This window comes from Numida meleagris, chromosome 3 (genome assembly GCF_002078875.1).
Source record: "Numida meleagris isolate 19003 breed g44 Domestic line chromosome 3, NumMel1.0, whole genome shotgun sequence".
Taxonomy (NCBI): domain Eukaryota; kingdom Metazoa; phylum Chordata; class Aves; order Galliformes; family Numididae; genus Numida; species Numida meleagris.
The window spans coordinates 82,773,340-82,799,689 of record NC_034411.1 but is presented as its reverse complement, the minus strand read 5'-3'; the positions used below and the strand labels follow the sequence as shown (position 1 = coordinate 82,799,689).

The 26,350-nt window shown below is 37.5% G+C and overlaps 1 protein-coding gene across 2 annotated transcripts in view; it reads left to right on the top strand.

The window, feature by feature from the left end:
* Positions 1-26,350, top strand: part of SMAP1 (small ArfGAP 1) — a 97,648-nt gene that overhangs the window by 27,871 nt on the left and 43,427 nt on the right. The window contains exons 3-6 of one of the 2 annotated variants that reach the window (XM_021390152.1): positions 200-285; positions 5,109-5,184; positions 20,952-21,029; positions 24,657-24,737. In XM_021390152.1, coding sequence (XP_021245827.1) covers positions 200-285; positions 5,109-5,184; positions 20,952-21,029; positions 24,657-24,737 — 321 coding nt within the window. The remainder of the gene's footprint in view (positions 1-199; positions 286-5,108; positions 5,185-20,951; positions 21,030-24,656; positions 24,738-26,350) is intronic. The other variant, XR_002436458.1, reaches the window with a different exon arrangement.

Sequence of the window (26,350 nt, the reverse complement as noted above, 5' to 3'; positions counted from 1 at the left end):
GAAATAGTCCTGTTCATAAGAATCTTTGGTATGCTGAATGAATTTGAGAAGCTGAAGCTTGTTAAGTGCAATAATTTTGTGACATTGAAGTTCTTTAAAACCTACAGCTTCATTTAATCGCACCTTTAGCATTCTGACTGTATAATACTTGGAAGTATCAGTGGCCATGAACTAACTGTTTTCTACAACTTTTCCTTAGTGCATGCAAGAAATGGGAAATACTAAAGCAAGACTACTCTATGAAGCAAATCTACCAGAGAACTTTCGAAGACCTCAAACAGATCAGTATCCTTTTTGCTTTAGCTTTCATGTTGAAATTATTGTAAATGCAATTTAGATGTTATTACTATTTCAAGAAAATTCTCCATTTGGCAACTCATTATTTCATTGATATTGACATGTAAGAAAAGGCAGTAGAAGTTGGGAACAGTTCAGAAAAGGTTTGAATTGCTTCAGTTATAGCAAATCTACTTTGCAATGAGATTTGGCAAGCCTCATTTATTTTTACTGTCAAAAGAAGTGACTGCATAAATTCCATAGATGTAGGAAGTTGGAGTGATACCAGAGAGCTCTCAGTTCTGTCATTGTCTTGAATAACTGCCAGCTAAAGTTAGAAGAATTTGAACAAGATATAATAAGCTGAATGGTAATGTAAAATAAGTCATTGGAACTTACACAAGTGAAGTACACATTTCTCTAGATTAAGAATACTGTTTTCTGAAGTTGAAGTATGCACTCTGTGAACTGTATAAGCACAAATGATTAGCACGGGAATTTCTGAATAAACCAGATATCTCTGTCAGCTGCCACTTGTGCTGGTGTGTGCTTATCACCAGGTATCTGGAAGAGGAGGGTTGGAGTGAAAGTTATCTGCCACAAACTGGACATGAGCTTGCAGCCCGGAAGGCCAACTATGTTCTGGGCTGCAATAAAAGAGGAGTGGCCAGCAGGGAGAGGGAGGTGATTGTCCCCCTCTACTCAGCTCTTGTGAGGCCCCATCTGGAGTACTGTGTCCAGGCCTGGGGCCCCCAGCACAAGAAAGAGACGGAGCTCTTGGAATGAGTTCAGAGGAGGGCCACCAAGATGATCAGAGGGCTGGAGCACCTCTCCTATGAAGAAAGGTTGAGGGAACTGGGCTTGTTTAGTTTGGAGAAAAGAAGGCTCCGGGGAGACCTCATTGTGGCCTTCCGATACTTGAAGGGAGCGTATTAACAGGAGGGGGAATGATTGTTCACAAGGGTGGATAGCGATAGGATAAGGGGGAATGGTTTTAAACTGAGACAGGGGAGATTTAGGTTAGATATTAGGAGGAAGTTTTTCACTCAGAGGGTGGTGACGCACTGGAACAGGTTGCCCAGGGAGGTTGTGGATGCCCCATCCCTGGAGGCATTCAAGGCCAGGCTGGACGTGGCTCTGGGCAGCCTGGTCTAGTGGTTGGCGACCCTGCACTCAGCAGGGGGGTTGAATCTAGATGATCATTATGGTCCTTTTCAACTCAGGCCATTCTGTGATTCTATGAAATAAATAAATTTCTTCAAAAATGATCTTTCTTGAATGTACAGAATCCATTGTAAAACTTATAATAATATTAATTTAGATTTGCATTAGCTTTTCATTTAGTGATGGTACTCCAGAGGCAGGATTTGCTTCACCTGATCTTTCTGGAACTCTTAATTATAATGAGATCTTAAACCATACTGTAAAGTGAGCAGAATCTTTTCCTGGCTCTCTTAAGTCTCATACAGACTATGGAGGCTGATAAACTGACTTAGTTTTAACTGGATCTGAATTTTCTCTGTCTATATATAAAAGCAATTTTGATTCTTCTGTTTATTAGATACTGTGCTTGATATGCTATGTATCAAGTTTTTTTTTTTTAATGGTTAGGGGCTTAATTACAATGTGCACTTGAGCAAAACGGATGTGTTTCTGATATTCCAGTAGCTTTTGAGTTAAATGTGCCTAGGCATAATTAAAACGAACAAACCTGGAATTACATAGCACAGTAGTTTTCCAGCTGTAATTTCAGTCATAAGACTGAAATGCTTAGACTAAAACTTACTTAAAAGTTGACCTTGAAGATGTACATTTTGCACTGCAGCTACCTTGAACTTACTGGTGTTATTGCAGGAGAACTAATAATGCTATACTTGAAACTTTTGTTGCAAGTAAAGCCAAAAGTAGTTCTCTTGCACAGTAAATCTCAGGCAACTGAAATAATCATCACTTTTGCCTTTTCAGGCTTATTTAAACTTTTTGTTGACACTGGAGATAATTGTTTAGTCTTTTGTCAGTTTATAAGTGATGACTTGTAAAATTAAATAGATTCAGTTTAACATGTCCTCTTTATTAAAAATGCAGTTCTGGGAATGAGGATGCTGACATTCTCTGGTTTAAGTCTCTTCCCTTCAATTTTGGCAGCTGCATAGCTGCTTGACATTGTTGACAAGCTGTTGTGGTACAGATGTCTTTATTTTTATCTTTTGTATCAGTACGAAATTATCATTGTCCTACAAGTATTCTGCTTGTGAAATTTGTAATATTCTGAATCGTCTTTTGGGTGAACTATGAAAACCCACTGCCATATGTTGATGGAGTTTGTATATATTATTCCATGTTAGTGTTTAACTTAGCTTCCTGTAGTGCAAGAATGTACTCATACTTCTGCTTTCTAGGGAGTTGAATGGAGACTTCGAGAAACTTAGAGGAGGGAAATCTCTGATAAAAGTCCTCCAGTCACTTCTACTTCTTGATCACAAGGCTGACCTTTCTGGGCATTTTTTCATCTTCTCTTGTGCCTGGCAGGAGACCTCTGGCTTAGAAGCTAGCTTTGAGGATCATCTTGATGTTTTATATGTGGGCACTAGTTTCCTCCCGTTTGAAAGTGTTTTTGTTCCAAGAGCAGATTAAATCTTTTTTTTCTGGTCTCGTCATTTTTCTTGCCTCTGAAATCAGATTTAGCATCTGTTTTAAATTCTGCTAACAAGAGCTCAGGAGGTTACTGACCTAAGGAAACTTTGTCACGGTTCAAAAATTCATGTATGTTGATGTGCGTTACCGTGAATAAAGATGTATCTTTCAAAATACACAACTGAATACCCCAGTGTAATAGCATCCTGAATAAATAAACCTTGTGAAATTTGAAGACTTCTGATTGTGTTAATACTTTTTAAATTCAGACTTCATAACTGCCCAAAATATGTGTTCATTCTGGGAAACTGATCAAAATAAGACAACATTTATGAAAAAACAAAAACAAATCAACCAAACTTGGAATGCTTGACAGAGTAAATGTTCCATCTGAAAACATTAATTTTGGCAAATAGCTAAGACTTTTCCTTTGAAGAAATAATTAATCACAGGTATTGTGTAACGATCAAGTTTTGAATATTTTCTGTCTACTTCTAAATTAATTGTGATTTAGTAGAGATAGCCAGTAACTGCTCAAAAGCATGCAGGAAAAAAAAACGCATGGAACAAAATATTTTTTCTCTCTCATCCTAACACAATTTATCTATTGCAGTACTTTGTAAGGCAAATTGAAAATAAAATTTCTGAGGTAATTGTTTATTCTTAATTAAATATGAAAAGTTATGGGTATTGCATACTATATGGCTTCCATTCATCTGCAATTTGATTTTTACCTTGATTTGGGGCAAAATGTCAGTCCTTCAATATGGGTAAAGAACCATGCATATATAGCTATCTTAATACTGATATTTCAAAGTGCATGAGATACTTTTTAGAATGTAAATATATTTGAAAAGAGGTATGAAAGTGCAGGGGAACTGTTAGGTCAGGGCTTGAACTGGTGACTGAGCACCTGGTGAAGGGGTGTGGCTGGCCCGAGGAGCACAGGCACATTGCTTGCACCTGTGCTCCCTGCATGACAACATGGGAGGGGGGGGTGACCCACCCTGGGCCCCTGTAACAGCCATCTACTAAAGGGAGAGCATCTTCTGGTCCTAGGTTGCTTTCTGAGAAGGAGTGCTGTATTGCTAGAGAGCCCCTTCACCAGCTGGGTGAGTTCTGTTCTTCTGTCTGTGTATAACTGTTGGCCTACCTGTGAATGCTTTACTTGGTATCGCCAAGAACCTGTCAGAACAAATTTTGCTTTTTTCTAAGCAGAACAAAAAGAATATTTTGTTATTGCAGCTTTTTATGAGGCAGATGTTCAGGTGGTGCTTGTATACCATTTGAAACTTAAGTGTTATTGTTGAAGATAAAATTTGATGTGCAGAAAGAAGGAACTGAGTGTAGTGAGCTCACTGCCAATCTTAAGAGGTAGTGCATGGAGCTAAGGTATTTTTCCCTTGACTGAGGGGAAAAAATGATCTGGAGATTAAAGATGCAATGAACCTCAGCTTCCATAGTTTAAATTTTGATTTCTAAATTGGATAATCATACTGCTGAACAGATTAGTTAAAATGTATTCTTCAGGTACTAGAGAGTCAGCTTTAGTGAAGTTAAAATTCTCTGCTTTGGATGAGCTGCTTTATTGGGCTGAGATAATAGTTTAAGAAAATAGCTAGTGCTCTTTCTGTGTTCGAGCTGATGAGTTGTATGGCCTGGTTTCAGTGTTACTATGCTTGCTGCTGTTTTCACCTTTGGTTCGGTATCTTTTTATCAATATTGCTTTAGTTTTCTTTCCCTTCCACAGGGATGTTTGTACAAGTCCTTTGCACGAATTGAAAAATGGGAATACATGTTTCTTCTGAAGAGCGAGTATTTTTTCCAAGTGACGTTAGTGAACTGTGCTTTAATTATTTGCTGTATCTGAATACCTTTGTTGCAAGTTTTTTCAGTGCTGCAGCTTATAAACACTAACTGCAAATATCATGGCTGTGGAGTACTTGGCTACTTCTACTATATCCTGATATCATTTCATTATGTGATTAAACTGATGAATTTTCTGCAGTAAAAGGAAGCACTTTTTGGCTGATGAAGTAGTAACTGTTTTCTGTAGAGTGGTTTCTGTTTTATTGTTTTAAAATGATTAAATGAATGAACAGAATCTGCTGCAATTCTTTTATTTGAATAACCTGTCAGCTTTTTAGGTTACTGGTGCTGTTTTCTGAACACGTTTTCCTTAAACTAGCTATTTCCAGAGCTGTGGAATTTTTCATTAGGGATAAGTATGAAAAGAAGAAGTATTACGATAAAAATGCAGCTAATGCCTTCAATGTAAGTAAACAGTCTCGCTGAGAATTCTGTCACTTCTCTTACTTGAAAGTTACATGAAAGAAATATAGAAAACATTACACACGTTAAAATGTCTTTTGTGGTAGAAAACTTACTGATGCAGTGATAAATGCTTTCTTTTATCCGTTGAAATTCTATTCCTACATCCTTCAAGTACAACGTACGTTGTCTGTTACATTTGTAACAGCAAACCATTATGGCCCAAGAAATAGCTTTCTTCGGAACTTCTATATTGTGGTGTTCTGCTCTTTTAGTGATGGATAGTTCTTTAACAGTATACTTGGGAGTTCTTTCTGTGCATCTCTTTCTGTGTTACAGGAATAAAATAGGATTACTGTTCCTCTTGACTTTCTTTCCTCATTCTTTGTAGTACCTTGATGAGAGATCTTAAGGTGTTCAGGGTCCCTATTCTGAGGGTCTTGTTGCTCTGCTAAATGCTGAAACCTTGCTTCTAGTGAGGTGCAAACATGGGCAATAAAGGCATGCTGGCTGTTTAATCAGATAGCTGTGCATTTGCTGCAGTAAGCTGATGAATGACTTTCTTGTAAAGTAGTTTTGAGAGTATAAGCCTTTCATGGAATCACCAAGGTTGGAAAAGACGTCCAAGATAATCTAGTTCAACTGTCCACCTACCACCAGTATTTGCCTGCTAAACTGTGTCCCTTAGTACAACATCTAAATGTTTCTAGAACACCTCCAGGGACAACGACTCAACTACCTCCCTGGGCAGCCTGTTCCAGCTGCCAGCTTCCTCAGGAGAGTACTGTAGGATACAGTGCCAAAGGCTTTGCTGAAGTTTAGGTAGACTACATCAGCAGCCCTTCCTTCTGCCGTCAGGTGGATCGCTCAATCATAAAAAGAGATCAGGTTGGTCAAGCAGGACCTGCCTTTCATGAACCCATCCACGCTGGCAGGGTCTGATCCCCTGGTTGTCCCACACATGCTGTGTGATCTCGCTCAAGATGATCTTTAATGAAGTTCAGAGTCTTACTGGTTTTCTTGATACAGCTGTTTATGGGGTGTAGAATCTAGTTCATACTTCTTAATTTTTATATAGGTATTTATATGCTTAAACTCGTGTATGTCTGCATTATTTAAGTATGGCCTAACACATAACTTCTTAGTCAACCTGACTGTAAATAGTGACTTTTTCTAGAGAATATGTATCAAGATGGAAGTAGAGACTGGGTATTTATGCTGCCTTTTTCATCTGAGAAAGTGGATCTTGGAATGATATTTTTATTTAAGAAGGCTTAGAATAGCCTACCAACTAGAGAAGTCAATTTCATTTAAGCTCCATTAAAGTAGAGGAAAGGTTACTTCACTTAAACTACGGTTTGTATTTGACCTCTTGAACTGCGCTTTCTACTGCCTGTTTGCTTTTGATACTGAAGTAGAGAATGGGAAGAATCATTTTAAAATAATACTTGTTTAGAAGACTTGTAATGTCTTAAACAGCAACCTTAGCTGTCTAGTATACCAATCTACTTCAGCTTTAGCATATTTGAACGAGTAATCAGGTTTTGCTTGTGGTACTGCAGACTAACATAAATTGTTTGTTTGTCATAGCATTAAGAATAGAATCCAGAAAGGCTGGAGAGATGAATGTTACTGCTGAGTAGGAAATAGCATTTTATTTCATCCTGCCTGGGCTTTTCTTTCATTGACTTTAGCAAATTGCATAATTTGTCTGATACAGGAACAAAATCTGATTATGAAACACTTCAGCAATAGATGAGCCCTGCAAATTCACACAAGTGTGGTGCCTGCCTCCCAACCTGATACTTGTTCCCAGTGACTCTCCTTGGCTGTGAGCCCAGCCCAGCTCTTGTGCGCTCGTATTTCTGAGTCTGGTGTTCTGTGATTATCTTTTGAGTGAGCCTTGGACTGACAGGAAGGAGGAAGAAAAGGTAAAGATGGGTGTTCTTCTGGCATGTCCAGTATGCTTCTTTTCTTCTCCTGGATGCATTAGGTAGTGAAGAAGCAAAGTGACAGAACAGGGGTCAGTGGGCACAAACTGGAACATAGGAAGTTCCACCTGAATGTGGTGGAAAAAACCCTTCACTGTGAGGGTGATGGAGCGCTGGAACAGGCTGCCCAGGGAGGCTGTGGAGTCTTGTTCTCTGGAGATATTCAAGACCTGTCTGGACACCTTCCTGTGCAACCTTCCCTTCCTGAAGGGAAGCTACAGTGGCAAGGGTATTGGACTTAATAATCTCTAGAGGTCCCTTCCAACCACTGTGATTCTGTGGTGGGTGTGGGTGTGTGTATATATACACATGTATATATACATATATTTTTTTTATATATATATATTAAAAAAAAAAAAGCCTGTCATTTGTATGAGCAGGTAAAACAGGAGTGCAAAACCAGGCTTGCTGGGCATCGGGGTTGCTTTCCTTAATCCAGTAATTTTGCGGAAGTGGTAGTGAAAACTTCAAGGGTGATGTTCCCAGATCTGGTCCTGCTGCTCAAGGTGCTTGTGATAATAGCTTAAAGTTGCACAGAAATTATACATTTTAAGAAAATTGGTTCAAGACCATATGCTGTTTTTCTTAGATTAATTTTGACAAGATCATAAGCTTTTCAGGTTTGTCTCACAGTGCAGTGTCTGTGTTAATGTATTCTGCCTGTTGGTGTCAGGATCGTGTATGTCAGGGTTCAGTTCCTGATTCTGTGATGCTCGGGACTTTTGTATCAAAATTCTAATTAGATGAGGTGTCTTTTCTGACAAAACTGCTGTAATGCTGAAGGGCACCTTACTGTGATAACAAAGTTATCCAGTGGCCAGCCCAGTAGGGCTTTCAAACATGCAGGCTCAAAGTAAGCATGTATGAAAAGTGACTTTTTGTCAAGAAAACTGAAAAGCAGTGCAGGTTAAAGCTATGGCTCTACATTTTATTGGCTAGTTACATTTTAAACAGAATAATGCATTTCAGCAGAAATCAAATAGACTCAGCGTTATAAATTATTCTAATTTCTGACTTCAAAATATATTTTAAAGTCACAATTAAGATGCATGGGTTTCATTTTTCTGTACAGGGAATATGTGAAATGCTGATTCTGTATCAACACTCAGACCTAAGTGAGTGGTATAATTTACTTAGCTCTTTGAATTTGGGTTACCAGTACGCAGTTGCTTGTTTTCTTGCTTGGACACATTGTAGGCTTCAGAATTTGGAGCCTGACATTCTTTTGAACAGTGGAATGTGTGGTTTCTGGGGGTGATAGTGTGGGTTTGGTTTTGCTTAGCTCTGGGACACAGTCTAATATCCATTAGGGCTAATTCTAAACTACACTCTTAGGCTTTTTCCTTGAGAAAAATCTTCTGGAGTGCGGCATGAATGGTTGGCCCTGGTTGTCAAAGTGAGGCTCTGGATCAGATTAGGGAAGTAAGGAACTTATGAAGGTGATCATGCTAAGCTTGTTCCTTTTCTTAAGTTTACTTTCATGTGTACTTCAGGTGAAACAAAAAAGCAGGAACTCTAGTTCAGAATAAGCAATGCAATTTGAATAAATGGGGGGGGGAAGAAAAGCCAGGAAAAAAATCTCAAGAAAAATACAGTTAACATGAATCTAATAATATAAGGAATAAGTTAATGTGGATGAGTTTCTTGAGTGCCTTTCATTTTTTGATATTTAAACTTGGAACATTCTAATAACTCAAAATAATTTTTGAATGTTTGTGTTTGCTGCTTCATAATACTGTAGTATAAGGAGAAAAGGATTTAGGAAAAATATCTAATATTGCATTTGTAGAAATAACTTATTTTTAGATTACTGATATCTTTTTCATGGATTATTTTTTTAATTTAACTGCTGGTAAAGTTGCAGTTTTTGACTTCTTGAAGTTTTCTTTGCACTGATCAGAATAAAAGAAGAATGAATAAATTAGCATAGGCAATGAAGCAGATACTTTTTGTACCCAGGCAAAGTATCTTCAGACAGATGTATTGAATATGACTATTGGAACACGCTGCTGAGTTTGCACAGCTGTGAGCTGTTTCTTTTCTGGTGTATCAGTTTTTCAGAATCTGGTCCAATGCAAGGTATGACCTAAACAAGCGTGGAATGAGGCTGTAAATTCTGTATGTGCCAAACAGCCCAATTTATATACAGCTTGATAAGCAGGAGCATCTTTTTTTTTTTTTTTTTTTTTAAGTTAAGGTGTAGTTCAGGGGAAGTGTAATCCTCAAAAAAGCCCTTTAATGCAGACATGTATTTTACTCACAGAAGCAATTACCTTTCAGCCAGACTAAAGAATGGAAGGTTGTAACTTCTGAAAATATTATACAGTTGTAGTAATCTGTAAATGCTTACATACATTTGTAGGATTCTGATATTATCATTATAACTTTGAAGACAGCTGTCTGGTATTTATTGTATTTAGGAAAATGCGTCCTTATTATCAAAGCACATTCCACTTAAGCAGTGTAGCCTGTGGCAATTAAAAGTAGTATTTCTCAGGCTAGCGCCTATCATAATTCTCTTCCAACATGAATAAGAGTCACACTGGTATAAAAGACAAACGCTCCTTTCTCAGAAGGGAGTTTGCAGTCATGCTGTGGTGAGACCTCTGTTTGTCAAAACTTCTGCCAACCAACTGCTTAAGCCAAGTTTCTCAGTCTGGCCAGCTACCTTCCTGTCCAGCTTTGATACGATGTAATTTTGAAACATGCAGGACTTAGTGTTTATTATGCTTTTTTATCCATGCTTGAATTTGAAAAGAGAAATACTACAAGTAAAAACGTGAAGCTGTCTGTTACTTGGGAGTATACGTTATCTTTGTGCTGTGAATACTGCATGTGATTTAGTATTGTTAATAGCAGGCATTTTTTCTTACTGAATAATCACCTTGAGAGCAACAACAAGTCAACTGATTTGAAATACTCCCAGCATAATATTGTCCTCCTAAAATTTATTTTCTGCCAAGCCCTCTTCTTATCTTTTTTAGCAATATGTAAGCTGTGAAAAATGTAACATACAGCATAGAATCTGTTAAAACAAAAATCATGAAATGAAAGAATCAAGAGTCTTTGTGATCATGATGCATCTAAGGTGCGGTAGCACAAACATCTTGCTGTGCAGTATGCTGCGGTGTTTGACTTGCAGCTGAGGGCTTCCATCACTTCTGTAATCAACTACAGACACCACATGTCAGAGATACCAGGTAATTGTGTATGTTAAAACTTTTCTTCACATGGGTGCTAATATGAAATTGTTCAGGAATATCATTCCATTTCAGACTTACTCCTGAGTTTCACTTTTGAGCATAGGCAGATCGTCTTGCATTTATTCGTTGCTTTTGTACACAACTGTAAGAACTGAAGGCTAAAGCATGCAGAGCAGTTCTTCCTCTTACAATCTGAGTTGTCAAGACTGTTTGCTTAGTAAATCTGTTGTTTGCTTTGGATTTCCATTAAACTCTTTTGTTCATTATTTCTCTCCTGGAGCACTTTCCAACCAGCACTGCTTGCAGCTACACAGACACCTTTCCCCAAGAATCTGAACTTGTATGCTTAAATAAATGACTTGAAGGACTTATCAGGATTGTTGTAGTAAATGTAAGTAGAGCAAAAGAGACACAAGGTATATTCTGAGATAAAAAGATGCAGAGCTATCGTTATTTTTAGGAGACTAAGCTGCCTTACTGTTTATAGAGAGGCTGTCTGTTACAATAGGAAAGGTTTGCATAGTGTTAAAGCTGGGTATGCAGAGGGGACTCCCAGATGGAAAAATACTGTACAGGCAAGGTAGCTGACTGCTTTAACACCTCAAGTTTTAGGTTTTTTTTCTACTTGGGCTTTTCTCCTCTATTCCTCCCACCAGACGTTAGCACAATTGCAACAATTCTTTTGTTTATTTAATTTTTTTTCTTTTTTTTTTTGGTCTGGGATATATTGGTATGTTTCTGGGTAACTTATTCTCTTACTTTGTCGTACTTCTTCCAACTACTTTCAAGAAAGCCATAGATGCGTGCAGTGATGCAGAGCCAGACGAAAGTTGATGAGAATTCCTGCTGAAGACTGTAGTTATCACAGCCTGTGTGCTTGTTGTGCAAGGGGATTCTTATTATTTTTTTAACTTTATTTCTTCTAGTGATATTTTCATTGTTGAAGCTATGGCAGATCAAGCTATTCTTGACTTTCAAGTCAGGTTCTCTTTCTGTTTTTTGATACCTGCATTTCAGAAACCATGTTTACCATACACTTTCTACCACTACCACCTGATATAAGAGATGTTTAATGACTTGAAAATGTAATGTATGCAGTTCATTAATAGAACTTGTGCTGAAAAAAAATCCTAATTTAATTAAAGCTAATGGTCTTTTTAGTTGAACTATCACAACTTTCGATTCTTTCAAAACACTTGTATGATACTGAAAAGAGATGATGTACAGCTTAGTTTGAAAACAGGATGAGTATGTTCTCTAGAATCTATTTAGGGTATTACAACAAATGGTAGAGGGCAGGCTGTCTTACCCAGAGAAAGAGAGCACACTTAAAACATTAACTTACTTTTGTGACTATTGAGATAAAGCACTTATCTGACAAGTGCACATTTTGGCCATGTTTATTTCCCTTGATTCTCTAACTAATCTGAAGACAAAGTATTTGAGTCCAGAACTAAAAATTAGGAGATTGCTTTCAGAGATTGCGTTCTAGGCTGGAAGAAGTTTGGAGATTAGTCTTAGAATATTAGTAACTGTAGTTGTTAAACTTGAAGTGTTAGGCTGCCTTGCTTCTCCTCCATATTTGTGTTCTAAGAAACAAGTAAGCATAATCTGCTTAACTAATGTTAAGGCAGTGTCTAGTTCTGTTGGAATGTGAGTATCATCTTTCTCAACAGAACAATTTACCTGATACTAAAGCTGCTTCTCTTCTTAATATTTCTATCTAACTTCTGTCTTGCCTTTAATGTGCTTGTCACCAGTATCTGGAATGATGTCTGAGGTGGCAACAGTGGGTGGAATTTGCTTCTTGTTGAGGGAAGGCATTATGGAAGGTCAAAGCTTTTGGCTTAGTAAGGGTCTGAAGCGAGCTAATGAAAGTACATTGATTGGATTTTTGTTCTGGGGCATGAGTTGCTTGCCTGATTTTTGGTTAAAATAGAATAATTCAATGCTATGACTATGCACAGAAAGGTGAACTGCTTAAAGGGTGGCTTGGTTTGACTTCACCGTTTGTTCACTCTGGAAAGAAGGCAAATAGTGTTCTGCATCTATAAAATGTTGTTTAAAGCTTTTTCTGAAAGAAGTATTAATTTTGACTGATTATCTCTGTATTGAGTTCCAAATACTGGTAATCAAATGTATACGACTTATAAGGTAGAGGACGTTAATAAGGCTGTGTTCTTAGATGCAATGGCCAAGAGAAATTATTTCACAAAGGTTTAGGAAGTCAAGTTTGAAGCCACTATGTTGTCTAACTTAATAATAAAGAAAGAAAAAAGAAAATAGTACCCTTATTTTTATATTAAAAAAACTTGTTTGAACTTGTTAATTTTTGTATCTAGTGCAAAGACCCTTGTGACGTACATGTAATATGGAAAAGAAGCAGTGAGGTTGCTGCTGGTTGTATGTAAAAATAAATGATATAGGTATTCTTGCAAGCGATCTCTACAGTTTTTAATAAAGATAAGTATGTAAGAAAGAAACCATACAACTTCTCAGAATGCATATGGAAACTGCCTTACTCACAGTGGATAGTGAATCAACTCAAGCTCATTCTAGGTACTTTCAGCCTCAGAAATAATGAACTGGCACAAAGTATTCCACTACGTGTATTGTGCATATATTATCATGTACTGATGGTATTCAGAGAATAATAAACAAAATTTCTATATTTAAGAAAAGATGTGAATTATGTATGCAGCAGAAGCTCTGTGAAACTCTTAAGTTCATGGAATGAAAAGAATAATGGATCTACATTCTTCCGTGCTTTAAAACACTATGTATAATTTAAGAGGGTTGAAATTAGACAGGCAACTGGATAAAATGTGATGTGAATTTAAAGATTGTGATGACACATTTTCCAGAAAGTTATCTTAAAGGAGATTAGTGCAGCAAGTGTATTGTATAAAATATGCAACATGGGCAATTTAAGATGGAAAAATTGGGGTATTATGGTAGGATGGGTGAAAAGTAGCTGTACAGTAGCTGGCATTGAGAAACATTCAGTCATTGGCTTGGAGAGATATTACTGGTGGCTTAAAAAACAAACAGTTAAATTAAGAATCACAGAATAGCTGAAACTAGGAGGAACCCCTGGAGATCATCCAACCTGCCCAAAGCAGGTCAACTAGAAGAGTCTACTTAGAGCTGCGTTCGCTTGGGTTTTGAGAATCTCCAGGGATGGAGACTCCACAACGCCTCATGGCAACTTGTTCCAATATTCAACAGCCCTTACCTTTAAAAAGTTTGTTGCAGTGTAATTTCCTTTGATTCAATTTGATCAGTATCTCTTTGGTCTTTACCAAATATCTGAATACCACAGGCAACTGTTTGCTTCAGTCTTCCTAGTTCCTTGGTACCACGTATTTATACACATTGATAAGATTTTTTTTCCCCTATTCCTTTCCTTCTTCTGCATTAGCTTTCTCTCCTCCAGTCTCAACTCACTAAGCCTCTCTGTGTCTGAAAGATGCTTTGATCCCTTAATCAACCTAGAATTCTTTTGTTGGACTTGCTCCGGCCAGCCTATGTCCATCTCATGCTTCAGACTTGATGTGATGAACTGTCCCATGTGCAAGTCATCAGTGAAGCAGTTAAACAGACTTGGCCACAGATTTGATACCTGGGTATACCACTACTGGCTTGCCTTGAACTTGGACTTCGCCCAGCAGTGCTTGAGTGGGTTATTTGATATTAGAAGCAGGGTCTTATTTTCCCCACTTCCATGAGGAACCAAGAACCAAGAACAAGTAATTACAGTGTAGACAAAAATCCTGCCAAAGCTGAAATCCGTAGTGACAATTGCCAGTTCAGTGTCAATCATGAAAATGTACATCATCTTGGTATGCAGTGGAGCAGGTGTTGCCGCTTCGAAGAAGAAAGGTGTTGTTCTGAAGTGTTGGGAAGCTTAATTAAAGAGAATTTTCCCTGGAACAAATGCAGACATAAAACATCTGTTAGATTGGACAGGGAAATGGAGAGCACTTGAGTAAGAGATTAAAAGCATCCCTTTTGTTTATCTAGTGCCAGCCTTTAATTAAGCCGTGGTGACTCTCTGTAACATCCCAAGACATGGTCATCTAAAAGAGAAGCTAAATAAGCCTTGAAAGAGTAGGCAACAATAAGCTTGGATTCTCTTAGAGTTGGAAAATGTATTTATATATAGCATCAAAATCAAATGCTGTTGAAAAAAATCTCCCAAAACATTAATTGCCTCTCTACTTAATGAAGATTTCATGAATGTCTGTGCTCCTGCACATATACAGAACTATAGCTAGGTTTTGCACAACCTTTACTGTATTCCTGGAATGAGATATGAGCACTCTAAAAAGAATAGAGGAGGGATGTGCGCATTCAATATACTGACTGTACAGTAGTACTAGGAAAAGCCAGCTAGTGCAGTATTTTGTTAAACGTGGGTCACTGTATCTTTTTTCTGTAGTGTTTGTCCAGCAGTCGGAGCACTGAATATCAGTAATGTTTTACTAACTAAAAAGCCTAACCAGTTAGGTTAATGAACTTCTGCAGAGATTCAGATATAAGTGCTGTTAATAGAGCATCAGCATTCATATGCTGCTTTCATTATTTCAAGAGTAGTCCTTTAAAAATGATAAGCAATTGGTTGTGTGTATGTGCATTTATTACTTGTAATTGATACTGCTTTAAATAAATACTAATTTAATTTTGTCAGTGTGGATTGGAGATGGACTGTAATAAAGACAGTGAAAAGCATCCAGCAGCTGAACTTAAAACCTGTCAAATGAGTATGGATTAGAACTCTTGATTTAGATTATTTCCCTGTATATTGTGTGCATTTAAATTGGCCACTCGAGGGCACCTTTGTACTTGGTTCAACTGCTAACTTCCTGAATGTATTGACCTGATTTCATAATGCACTCATTTTTAATCTCTTGAATCTTCTGAATGATAGCACTGTAAATTTTATTTTTAATGGAAGCTTTATACAGGTTTCTAAAGATTCTTCTTGAACTCTTTAATAAAAGGCTGGATAGCAAAATGCATTACATCAAGAGCAAGGTTTTAGAAAGACTAAAAATTCATGAAAACTTCTAATACGTTGACCTTAACGCCCATTTGTGTTTGCATAAACTACCTGAAGGAATGTTGTGGTGGGATTCTGACGTGGGATTCTACTTCTTCTAGGTAACTAGCAATGGGACAAGAGGGAATGGCCTCAAGTTGCGTCAGGGAGGTTCAGGTTGGATGTTAGAAAAAACTTCCAAAGGGGTGATTGGGCACTGTAATAGTCTGCCCAGGGAAGTGGTGGGGTCCTCTTCCCTGGAAGTGTTCAAGAACCATGTGGACATGATACTTGGGGACATGGTTTAGTGGGCACTATTAGTGGTAGGTAGATGGTTGGACTAGGTGATCTTAGAGGTCTTTTTCCAACCCTGGTGATTCTGTGACCGTTACCTACCATCGAATATGTTAGTACAAAACTAACTACAGTGAAATCATTCATTGGTTTTTCTGTATGTTCTCTGATAGCTTCATTTAGTGTCTCTTTTAACCTTTTTACTGAAATAGTATCTGGTGAATAGACTGTGTCAAAGCCATTAGGCCAAATAATGTTTGTATTGATGCTTCTGTATGAGCTAGTAAAACCGTGTGTATCTGGATAGCATCATTATGAAGAGCTAACATGGTTTAGTGGGGAAAAAATGGTGGTAGATGGATGGTTGGATTAGATGATCTTGGAGATCTTTCCCAAGCTTGGTCGTTCTATGATTTTGTGACATCTGGGTAAGGAGGCCAGAGAATTGAAATATCGTTATAAGCTTACAGATCCATTATTTTCTGTTCTTATTTTTTTTTTGTTTTAATGAACCTGTTTCTCTTAGAGAGCATAGGTGAAAATGAAGTCTTAAATAAAGTGTATGTATTCTCTTGTTCTGCACTGAATATTATTAATGCTTTAAAATATTGAGTTTCGTTGTGCAAAGTAGTCATTTTTGGGAAAGCTGATATATCAAAACAACGCAAAGAGATTCAAACATCGCTACAATTAAATGACTTCAAGTTTTTTGGTCTCAAACTTGATTGAAAGTTTATGATCTTAAGCGTATAAATACAGAGACTTAATAAAGAGCTCTGTACTTTATTTCCTCTTTTAGCCAATTCTGAATTCACTTCTTAATCAAAAGTCTCAACTATTCTTCGATTAAGATCTAAATGAAATATTCAGATGGTAGTTATCTGTTCACAGTACATTTTTAATGCACACAAGCACACCAGCTTTATTCTTAGCAGCATGTATGGATGGTTGTAGGGATTGTTTTTGCTGCTCAAAATAGGGCATGTCTGCTTGTGAACAACAGTATTTTCAGGTGCTTGAACTTGCTCTCAGGTGTGGAGTTGATCTTCCTTCCTGATGCTTCTGATCAGTCTTACAGAAACAAGTCAGTATCAAGAAAGGCTGATAAATACCAAATAGAAAACACACGTATTACTTTGAGAGGGAATTACATAGTGCTCCTTTTCAATGACCTCAGTCTACTAAAAAGGTTTTAAATTTATTATTAAAAACCTTGGTTGGCAATCCTGAGTGATGATCAGCTATGAACACTTAAGGTGCATTTATGGCTTTCAGTTCATGAAAGGCAGGCTCACGAGCATGGAATGAAGCATGTTTTGGGACTTGATGTGTGTACCTGTCCCAAGTGGCTGGATCTGGGAGTTAGCTTCAACCTTGGTGCTCCCACTTCTGGCTGCCCAACAGTGTTACTGCAGACATAAAGTAGGTCACTGAGCATATGCTTTCTCAGTTGCCATTTGTTAGTCAAATGAGATTCATTAGCTTGCCAACAAACTGGGACGGCTTTATGAGCTGCCTTATCATGGTAATAATTTTAAAAACAAAGATTAACGACAACTGTAAGGCAGCAACACGCAGCTTGTCAGCCACTGCTCCTCATCAGTATTTTGTTTCTTCTGTCTGATGTGACCTGTAGTGGCCAGGGCTGTATCAACAGTGCAAATGGCATGGAGAAGCTTTTAGTGCTAACTTTGGATGAACAGTCTGTCTTTTTGCAGCGAAGTCAGCAGGATAGTGTTGGAGCTCTTTAGGGATGATTTATGCTATTTGAAGATTATTAGTGAGGCTTTTGCTATACGTCGTATCTGTAAAGTATATGCCAGTTTGAAAAGAGGAACGTGCCACAACCTTTCAAAGTAATAGCTGGGGGACAGCTCAATGGAAAATAAAACCTGTGATATTTGTTGAGATCTCAGAACATCAAGCAACTTCAGTGATTTGTTAAATATAGCATGTGGGTTAGTTTGAGTTAAGAATTAGCATTTTGAAAACTGAAAACCAAGTACTGGATAATTTGAAGTTTCTTTGTGCTTGAAGACCATATTAGCATCTGAAAAAAATTTATACTAGTCAAAATTCATAATCCCAAGATAATTTAAAAACTCCCACATTACAGCATTATTACAGTTTTTAGATGTATGTGGTGCAATTCTGGTATGTAGGCCTGACACGATGGAACACCTGAGTGTGGACACAGACTATGGTCCTAGGGGACAACTGGGATTTGATGCTAGCTGGTTTGCTTTGCCTCTCTAAGGCTCATCTGCATCCCTGGCTGACTGGGCTGCTCTGTGTTCAGGAGCTAGCTTGCTCAGTGCCAGCTGGGAACAGAGTGCTGGGCAGCTGTCCCTGAGACGCATTCCCAATGGCAAGTAATTCTCCAGGCTTCTCTGGTAGCCTGATCAACTCCACAATGGACTGTATCAGTCTGTCTTTTAATCCTGTTTTATGCTTAGCTTTATCCAGCCACTCAATTTAATTTGATTGGATTTTTTTTCATTCAGATGTCCTTATCTGGTGCAGCAAGGTAGATAACAAATTTAACATGATACAGTGATGATAAAACTATTCAGCAGCCCAAACTCATGCTATTACTTTCATTATATAAATTTAATCAGTTCTTCATACGTTGTAATGTGTCTTCTCTTTGAGGTTATATTCAGTCGTGCACCTTTTGTACTCCTGTTTAGTTGAATACTTGCATATGTCAGGCTTGCATTAAAGTGCTGGAGTTTAGCCTGAAGTGAATGCAGTTGTCCTGTGCATCTTCAAACACTGTATTTTTCTCACCTTGTACATCCTGTTCCATAGCACAAGCAGACTGCAACTGCTTTTCTCTGCCTATCTGCTTACTGCTTATATGCTGCTTTTCTTTTGATTTGCAAAGCTACAATAATTTCAGGCCTTCATAGGGTAGCCCTATCCCGGATTAGTTACTCCCTTAATTTATGAAGATGATATGCAGATTGAGAAGGACTATTATAGGAGCAGGGAAATGTGACACAAACATCTCCCGTGCTAATTTCACTCTAGCCCCCAAACGAAATTCTGCTCCTCTAGTTCTGTGTGGTGAGCAGCTGTTACCTGCTGGTCACATGCAAGAGCTTTCAGGCTTAAATTCTCTAACATCTGAAGAATGCAAAAGAATGTCAGAAAAGCAAAAATCCTACTTTATCCTTGCAAATCACACCTAAGATGTTCCGCTATCACAGTTTCACTCATTTGAATTTAATTGAAGTCTCGGTAAGGAACATGTTATTAGAACTCATTGTTTAGCATATATATATATAGATCACTCTGAAAGTAATGTCTCCTATTTATTTCCATGGAAATTAAAACAACGATATGAAGAGCACAATAACACTACATGACAGAGCAAAATCTCAGTTACAAAACACTTGTTTTTCAATATACTCCCCCCCGTCAGCTGTGTATTTTTGCTAGCGATGAACAAAAGCCTGCATGCAGCGATCATAAAAATCTCCATGGCAGTTCGGAACGCAGCTTGTCTTTCACGTCTCTGTCACTACTGCTGAAATGCACCACCTATGACCTCACTGTACTCTCATCAGCTGTTTGGTCTCCATAAATGTTCAGCAAGCATTGATGAGTGTCAGTGGGTGCCATTTTTTCTGCATGGAGGAATTCAGTGCCACGCCTTTGCACATAAACACTTCCATGTCAGGCGCCATGTTGTCAGACTGCCCCTCTGCTGCCATCTGTCACACAGCAACTGTATGCAACAGAATAAAGGTGGGAAGCCTCTACTGCCATACCACCAACATCCACCTCTGACATTGTGGGCCAACATTATAAAATAGCAGGCATTACTTCCAGAGCAGCCCTTCTAGTTGCCTATTTTTCTGACATCTTTATTTGTTTACAGTGTGGTGTAATCAGAATAAACAGGATCCCTACAGCAACTGAATGCTATGTTGTAAGAAACTGCTTTGTTGCAGCTGTTGTATCCGGAACTCTTCATGTCACCTGAGGATTTAAATACAGCAAATTTTTAAAATGAAGATTCTGTTCCATATTTCTGTAGGTTAAATCTATTTTAAAAACCAAACTTTTGAAAAACCGTTCCCCGGACTCTATGCCATCTTCCAGGCTATGCATAGTTACTGAGTTTATGAGAAAACTCATTACATACACTTTATGAATATTCACCTATGGTACTTGCAGGATTGAAAATATGGGGCATGTAGAGATGAGGTAGGGTTTTTCTGTAGCTATTTTTCTTTAACTTCAGTAAAAACACGTCATCAGAATTGGCTATTTTGATCCAACATAATGACCTGCTCTGCAGTAGCTTCCTTTGCTTGTAAGTTTTCCTCCAGATAATAGAGATGGTGCAAGACAGTGTAGAAGTGTCAGCTTTTTAGCTCTGAGGATCTACTACAAGTTTGTTGAAAGTAATTCAGTTGCATTTCTGTAGTAAGGATAAGAGAAAGATAATGCTTCCATCGAAGTGATCAACTATGCATAAAGAAACAGAATAGACAGATGTATGGGAATGCATTTAGAGAAATCCCATTTCTAGCAAACTAGATCAGTTGCTTATTTTGGACAATTCTGGAGGTGCTGATAGCAATTTTACGTACTGGTTCATAGAAAAGAAGCTTCACCTGACTAGAAGATCTCGCATTCTACCTCTAGAATGCTGCTTTATGTGTATGCTTTATAAGCCCTAAGCTTCTCACTCCTCTGGAGTGCTCTTAGGGGAACAGTTAATTAGAACTTCAGTTAATGTATAACTCAGTTATTTTGCATTGTTCTTAATAAAAATATGGTTGCAGTGAACAAGAACAAAGGCTCTCTTCTCTCACCCTCCTGTGGGAACAGTATGACTTCGTGCTTGGGGACATTAATATTTTAGTAGTCACATTGGGGAAAAAAAAAAACTAAAAATGAACGAAGCTGAACTATCTCTCTTAGGCCTGTGATACGATTTTATCCAGGTTTATTTGCCTGTGTGCTGTTCTGCTGAATTCTGTTGTAAGTCACTCATTCTTGCTTGACAGATTTCCTTTAGAAATCACACAGATAAAACTTAAGAAGTTAAATGCAAATACTTTGTCTTCTCCTTTTGCTTTTTCTGTGTTGTATGTTTTTTTTCCACACTTGAAAAAATTATTGCAAAAGAATAAAAATCACTTCTTAGCTGCCTCTGCCCTTCTCCACCCTTTTCCCAACTTTTCTTGCTTATTTTCCTTCTCATTTCTTTCCTGTTTTGCGCAGATATCGTCTTCTGATACTGCTCAACCTTTGGCATCCTCTCCTTCTCTCCAGGCTGCTGCTGAGAAGAGCAAAGCGGAGGTATATTGCTTTTTCTGGTGTAACTCCTTTCAAATTATCTAATCTGCTGCTTTGCACAAGTGTTTGCATTGCTGTAGGGTAATTTCACTGAGTTAACTAGAGTATTTGAATTGTTAGTAACACTTGAGGCATTCTCCCCCTTACTTCCAGGACTGGGTAAATCAAAGGAACTGATACAGTGGGACAAAACACGTGTGACTGACATGTGCTAATGTTTGCATGTTGAAGTGCTGGTTCCACTCTAGTTTAGTTGGTGTCTCAGAGCTGTGTGGAAACAATTCTTCATTCCAAATTAATGGCCATGAGTGACTTTGGCCTTTCTTGCTCTTCAGGAATAATTTTTTGAGATCTTTTCTACATTGCTTGTTTCAGAATCATCAGTATTATCAGTATTGTTCCTATGAACTTTCAGTAAATGTTACCATGTGTAAAAAGATTGGAACATACGTTTTAAATTGCACATGTTCAGTAGTAGGTTCTTCTGTATGAACGCCTCACTTTGAGCCTGTATGCGGCTAATGAAAAAGTTATGATCTAAACAGAAATCGATTTTTTCTTCTAGATATAGAAAACGTGGCCAGTTGTTATAAATTATTTTACTCCAGCTCTAAGTAGCATTAATTAAAATCTGAGTTAGTGTCATAGACCACAAGCCTTTGTGAATTTGATGTGCTTTTTAAGATGTAGCAGGAATCTCAGCAGCCACTCTATAATTAATCTGAATGTTTTTTTTCTCAACCTTTTGCATTCAAATTGTAAGTTCTGCTATATAACTAGTATGCCATACTGTTGGAAATGAATTTTGGGGAAAAGTGAAAGATTGTTGCTAGCAGTATAATTTCATTTAATGGTCTTGATAGTGCTTTTTGACTAATTTTGCAAGTAATAAAAAACTTGTGTTAAAGTTCTGGCATGAATACACCTTCTGAGAAATGCGTTTATTTAGTCAGAATTCATTTTTATCTAAGGGAGCTGAAGCAGAAAGCTTGTGTATTGAACTTGTGAAGTGTGAAGATGAAGGAGTTACAGGTTTTTAAGTCCGCATCAGAAAAGAAGTGAGTGAAAATAAAGTCTCTGGGAATTGAAAAAGATCCTTGTAGGATTTGTGAGGTGAAAAACACTGATGAACAGTTTGTCTTCACATCTCCACTCCAGTTTGGGGTTTGTTGAGAGGCATTTCTTGTTTATACTTTGTCACTTTTGTAGTGTTTGCCATATGAAACTTACTGTAAGCCCTCTTTTTTTCTTGAAGTCTGAAGCATTTAAATTCCCTGATTCTTTTTTTCCTCCAGAAGTGAGGTTTCTCTAACAAAATATAGTTAAAAATTATATATGTTAAACTGGAAATCAAGACATCTTGAAGATAATATGCAAAAGCCTGTAATTCTGTGTTCATTTGAACATATTCTAGTGAGCTAGTATTGTATTTGAAAAGCAAATGTACTGCTATGATACTTAGAACAATCTTCTCCCATGGGAGAGGAGAAAAATAGTTGCCTAAGATGTAGAAGAGAATCCATAGGAAAAGAGATTAGGTGTACTTAAATTATTCAGCTTGAGAAAGCAGGGAGTGAGGAGAGGGATAAAAGACTTTTGTAGAAAGTATTGTTCCTGCAGTGTATGTGTGCACAATACATGATTATAGTCACAACATTTGGGGATTGTTTAGAATTCAAGTTGATACTAGAATTGGTGATATGGTAATGATAGAAGGGCTAAGCTTCATTTGAAAAGCATGGCTGTGTGTTTGCAGTCTTAGTTCAGTAAGCCTGCAAGGCTTCCCTTGAGGAGGGTATCATCAGTGGCTACAAATCACTGCTGTTTCTTCTCAGTGCTGGTCTTGGTGCTGCAGTTGTTGTGAGGCCTCAGTTGATCTCACTTTGTGGGAGAATCTGCACAGATTCTCCCCTCTTTTCACATCCCTCACCTGTCTTGTAGCTGTTTGGTAGTGGAAGCTGAGTAGCAGACAGTGGCTCCTGTTGTGATGCCTAAAAAGACCCCATCTTCTGTGTGTTAGGAGCAGGAGCCTAAAGGAGTGTTCTGTGCTGTTCTTTGGTCATACTAGACCTGTGTAGTTTTGAATTCATAAATGGGACACAACTTCTGCAGTGTTACTATTACTCTTTCAGAGGAAAGGGATCTCTTGTTTTCTTTCTGGATCAACCTGTTGTCATATGACTCACTGAGTCTTTTGTATGGTCAAAGTCAACATTCTACATACAGGAGTATTACGTTTCTAACACTACTCGATCAGCCTTGTAAAAACTGGTAACTCTGCAGAAGGTTACAGAGAGTTACATGTATATTATCTTACAGTTCTTTGGTCAGGTTGGAAACTGTACTAGTGAGAGAGGTTACCAGTCATTGGATTACTCTCCACTCTTTCCTTGGCAGATGCCACAAATCCCTTTTCCTTTCTACCCATCACCACTTGATCTGTTGTTTACCCATGACCACCTTATTTAAATGACAGAACGAAAGAATGGCAAAGCTGAAGCTGGGGGTTTCAGAACTTCCCTCTGTAACTCAGACCTTAAGATGTCAGGTGTTGCTGAATCCAGCATAACCTAAACTATGATAGTTTCTGGAAGTTTAGTTGTTGTTGCCTTTTTTTCCGTGAAATGGTCTGTTTGCCCCTCAACTCATGTCAACTCCTAGCCTGCAGCAAGGACTTCCACAGCTTAGTTGCAGCATATGTGGTCGTCTTTTGTTTTGAATCTTGTTCTATGCTACCTTTGATAGCCACTAATTATTGTACTGGAAGACAAGAAGTGATCTCTGCTCTCTAGATGCATCCTCAAGATGATAAAATATTGTGGGTTTTTTGCTGTCTCTTTTTCTCTTCTCTACACCAAAATTAACTTGTGTAGCTGATTCTCATAGGAAAGCTGTCTGTGTCATGAAAATTCTTGATACCTTTTCTTGAATGCTTTCTGGAACCTTTAGGAGGAACTTGTAAAAAAAAAAAAAAACCAAAAAACTTTTTTCTGTCTTTTGACCATTTTTTCACGTATTTCTGACAGAAATTCAATACAGTTTCTGTTTTGACTTAAAAAGCAATGGATGATGCAGAGAAAACAGTTCTGTGTTAAGAAACTGATACTAGTCAGAGATGATGCATCTGTTTTCTTCTGTTCTTTGTGGGATTTCACTGTTAGGGAGATGCTAGTGAATATTGAGAGTGTCAAAACCAGATTTCTCGTGGATCATGAAAAGACTTCAGAAGGTGGTGCAGAGCAGCTAGATCATACGATATAGAAGAAATAAACTTCAATTAAGCTGTTCTTGTGAGTGTGGCCTTTCCTCAACTGTATTCTGTGTCTAGTTGTAGATACTTTTTCAGATCTTTTCTTAGGAAAAAGCAACACTGATGTTTTTCTTTCTGCTTGTAAGCAGAAATACAGGTGAGAAGGCAAAACAGTATTTTCTTAAATTTTCAAAATTTAATATTTTTAGTAGCACTGTTTGGGCAAAACGGATCACTTCTGGAAGCAGTGCAGGTAGAAACATAAGCTCTGAATTCAAAGGGGCTAGCTGAGGATCTTCCTTCTTCCTGACTGGGCTTGCAGTATGATTGCAAATGCATTGTTATTGAGTGTTAGCAAATGCTTTCTTTTTTTTCCTCAGAAGGAAAAAGAAAAAAAGAAAGAAGAGAAAAAGAGAGAGAGAGAAGCAGAAAAAACATCAAAACAAGTAGCAGTTGAAAAGGTAAGAAATTCTTATTTTTCTCAGTTACTTAAAATGAAATGTAGTGTTGGGCATGTTCAAGGATTTAAAAAAAATGAAATTTGTAGTTGTGGGGAAAATAAAACACACATACACACAATCCAGATAATCCACATGAATGGCTTACTTATTACGTGTGCTGTTATTTGCATATAAGGTTGCGGGAAAGTGAGTTTAGATTTGTTAAAGTTTAAGGTCAGATGATTAAGCTTTTTAAGAGGTATCATTACCATTCTTACATAGAAAATTTTCAGCTTTATTGAGCGCCATATGATCATTTAGTAATATCTTTCTTAAATGAATCCATTTTAAAAATAAGTGTGTAATCTGTAGAATTGAATTAGTAACTCCTATCTAGATAACTTGAAAATATTCAGCTAGAACATGTCACAAAATGTGACAGGCTTACCAGCTTAAGCTGCTTCTTTAAGCAGCTATACTAAAGCATAACAAGCAGCTTTAGCAACGTAGGAACATTTAAAATTTCATGTATACTGTTCTACGCTACTTGTAGAGTTAATATTAAAGAGAAATGGAATGGATAATTGAAGTTTTAAATACAGTAGTTTGTTCTGAGACAGATGTCCTCTTGCCAATTATATGACTCCAATTATGTTCTTATCTCCAAGTACGATCTTATCTGCATCATAGTCCACAAAATACATTGACGTCTCCATCTGTCAGTTAATTCCTCAATAGTGTTGTGTTACAATTATGAAAAATATTGAATATTCATGCCTTATGATTGCAGATACATTTCTGGTTCAGTTTTCAAATTTCAGTTTTCTTTATTTTGCATAATAAAAAGATACAAAAATATATGCATATGTGGATGGGGAAAAATAACCCTCCCCAATACAAGTATTTTTTTTTTTTGTGGAATTGGAAAGCAGTTTTAGAATTTCAAATCCAACTTTGTGATGACGATTGGAGTTGCTTAAATAACCTAGTGGAAAAGAATATCCTTATACATATGGTAGGAGGTCAAAGCACATTTATTGGTGGTAAGATAAATATTAAAATTCTTGATTATTGAAGCTCTGCAAGGGCACGGGTCTTTTACTCCCAGCCAAATGAAGCGCTGTGATTAGAACAATATAATATAGTCACATCGGCTAAAAATGGTGCTGTAGTTTGTAAAGCCCAGAGATCTAGCATTGGCTGGGAGAGGAGAGGAGTTTTTATTGCAAGGGTGACTCAGCCTTGTCACATGGCTAGGACAACTTCACTGAGTGAGAAGGGAGTGGGGTGCACCATTACAGCTGAGGAGCTACCCTAATGCTTGATATAAAGCCCGCATCAAATGCCTCTGATTAGAATTACATTTGAAATGTAATGTCAGTTAAATGATTGGGCAAGAAAAAGTGTTTTCATTTTAAACGCTTGTACTACAAAATGTGGAATTCCATAAATATATCTGCACTAGATCACAGTGTTGTAACAGCTGGAGAATGTTTGAGCATGCAGCATATTTTATTTCATTATTAATACGTCAGCACTGATTGCTCAAATGAAACTTGTCTGTGTCATCTTTTTAATTTAATATATTATTTAAGCTGGGTCTTTTCAAGGCTTTTAAGGATCATTGAAAATAC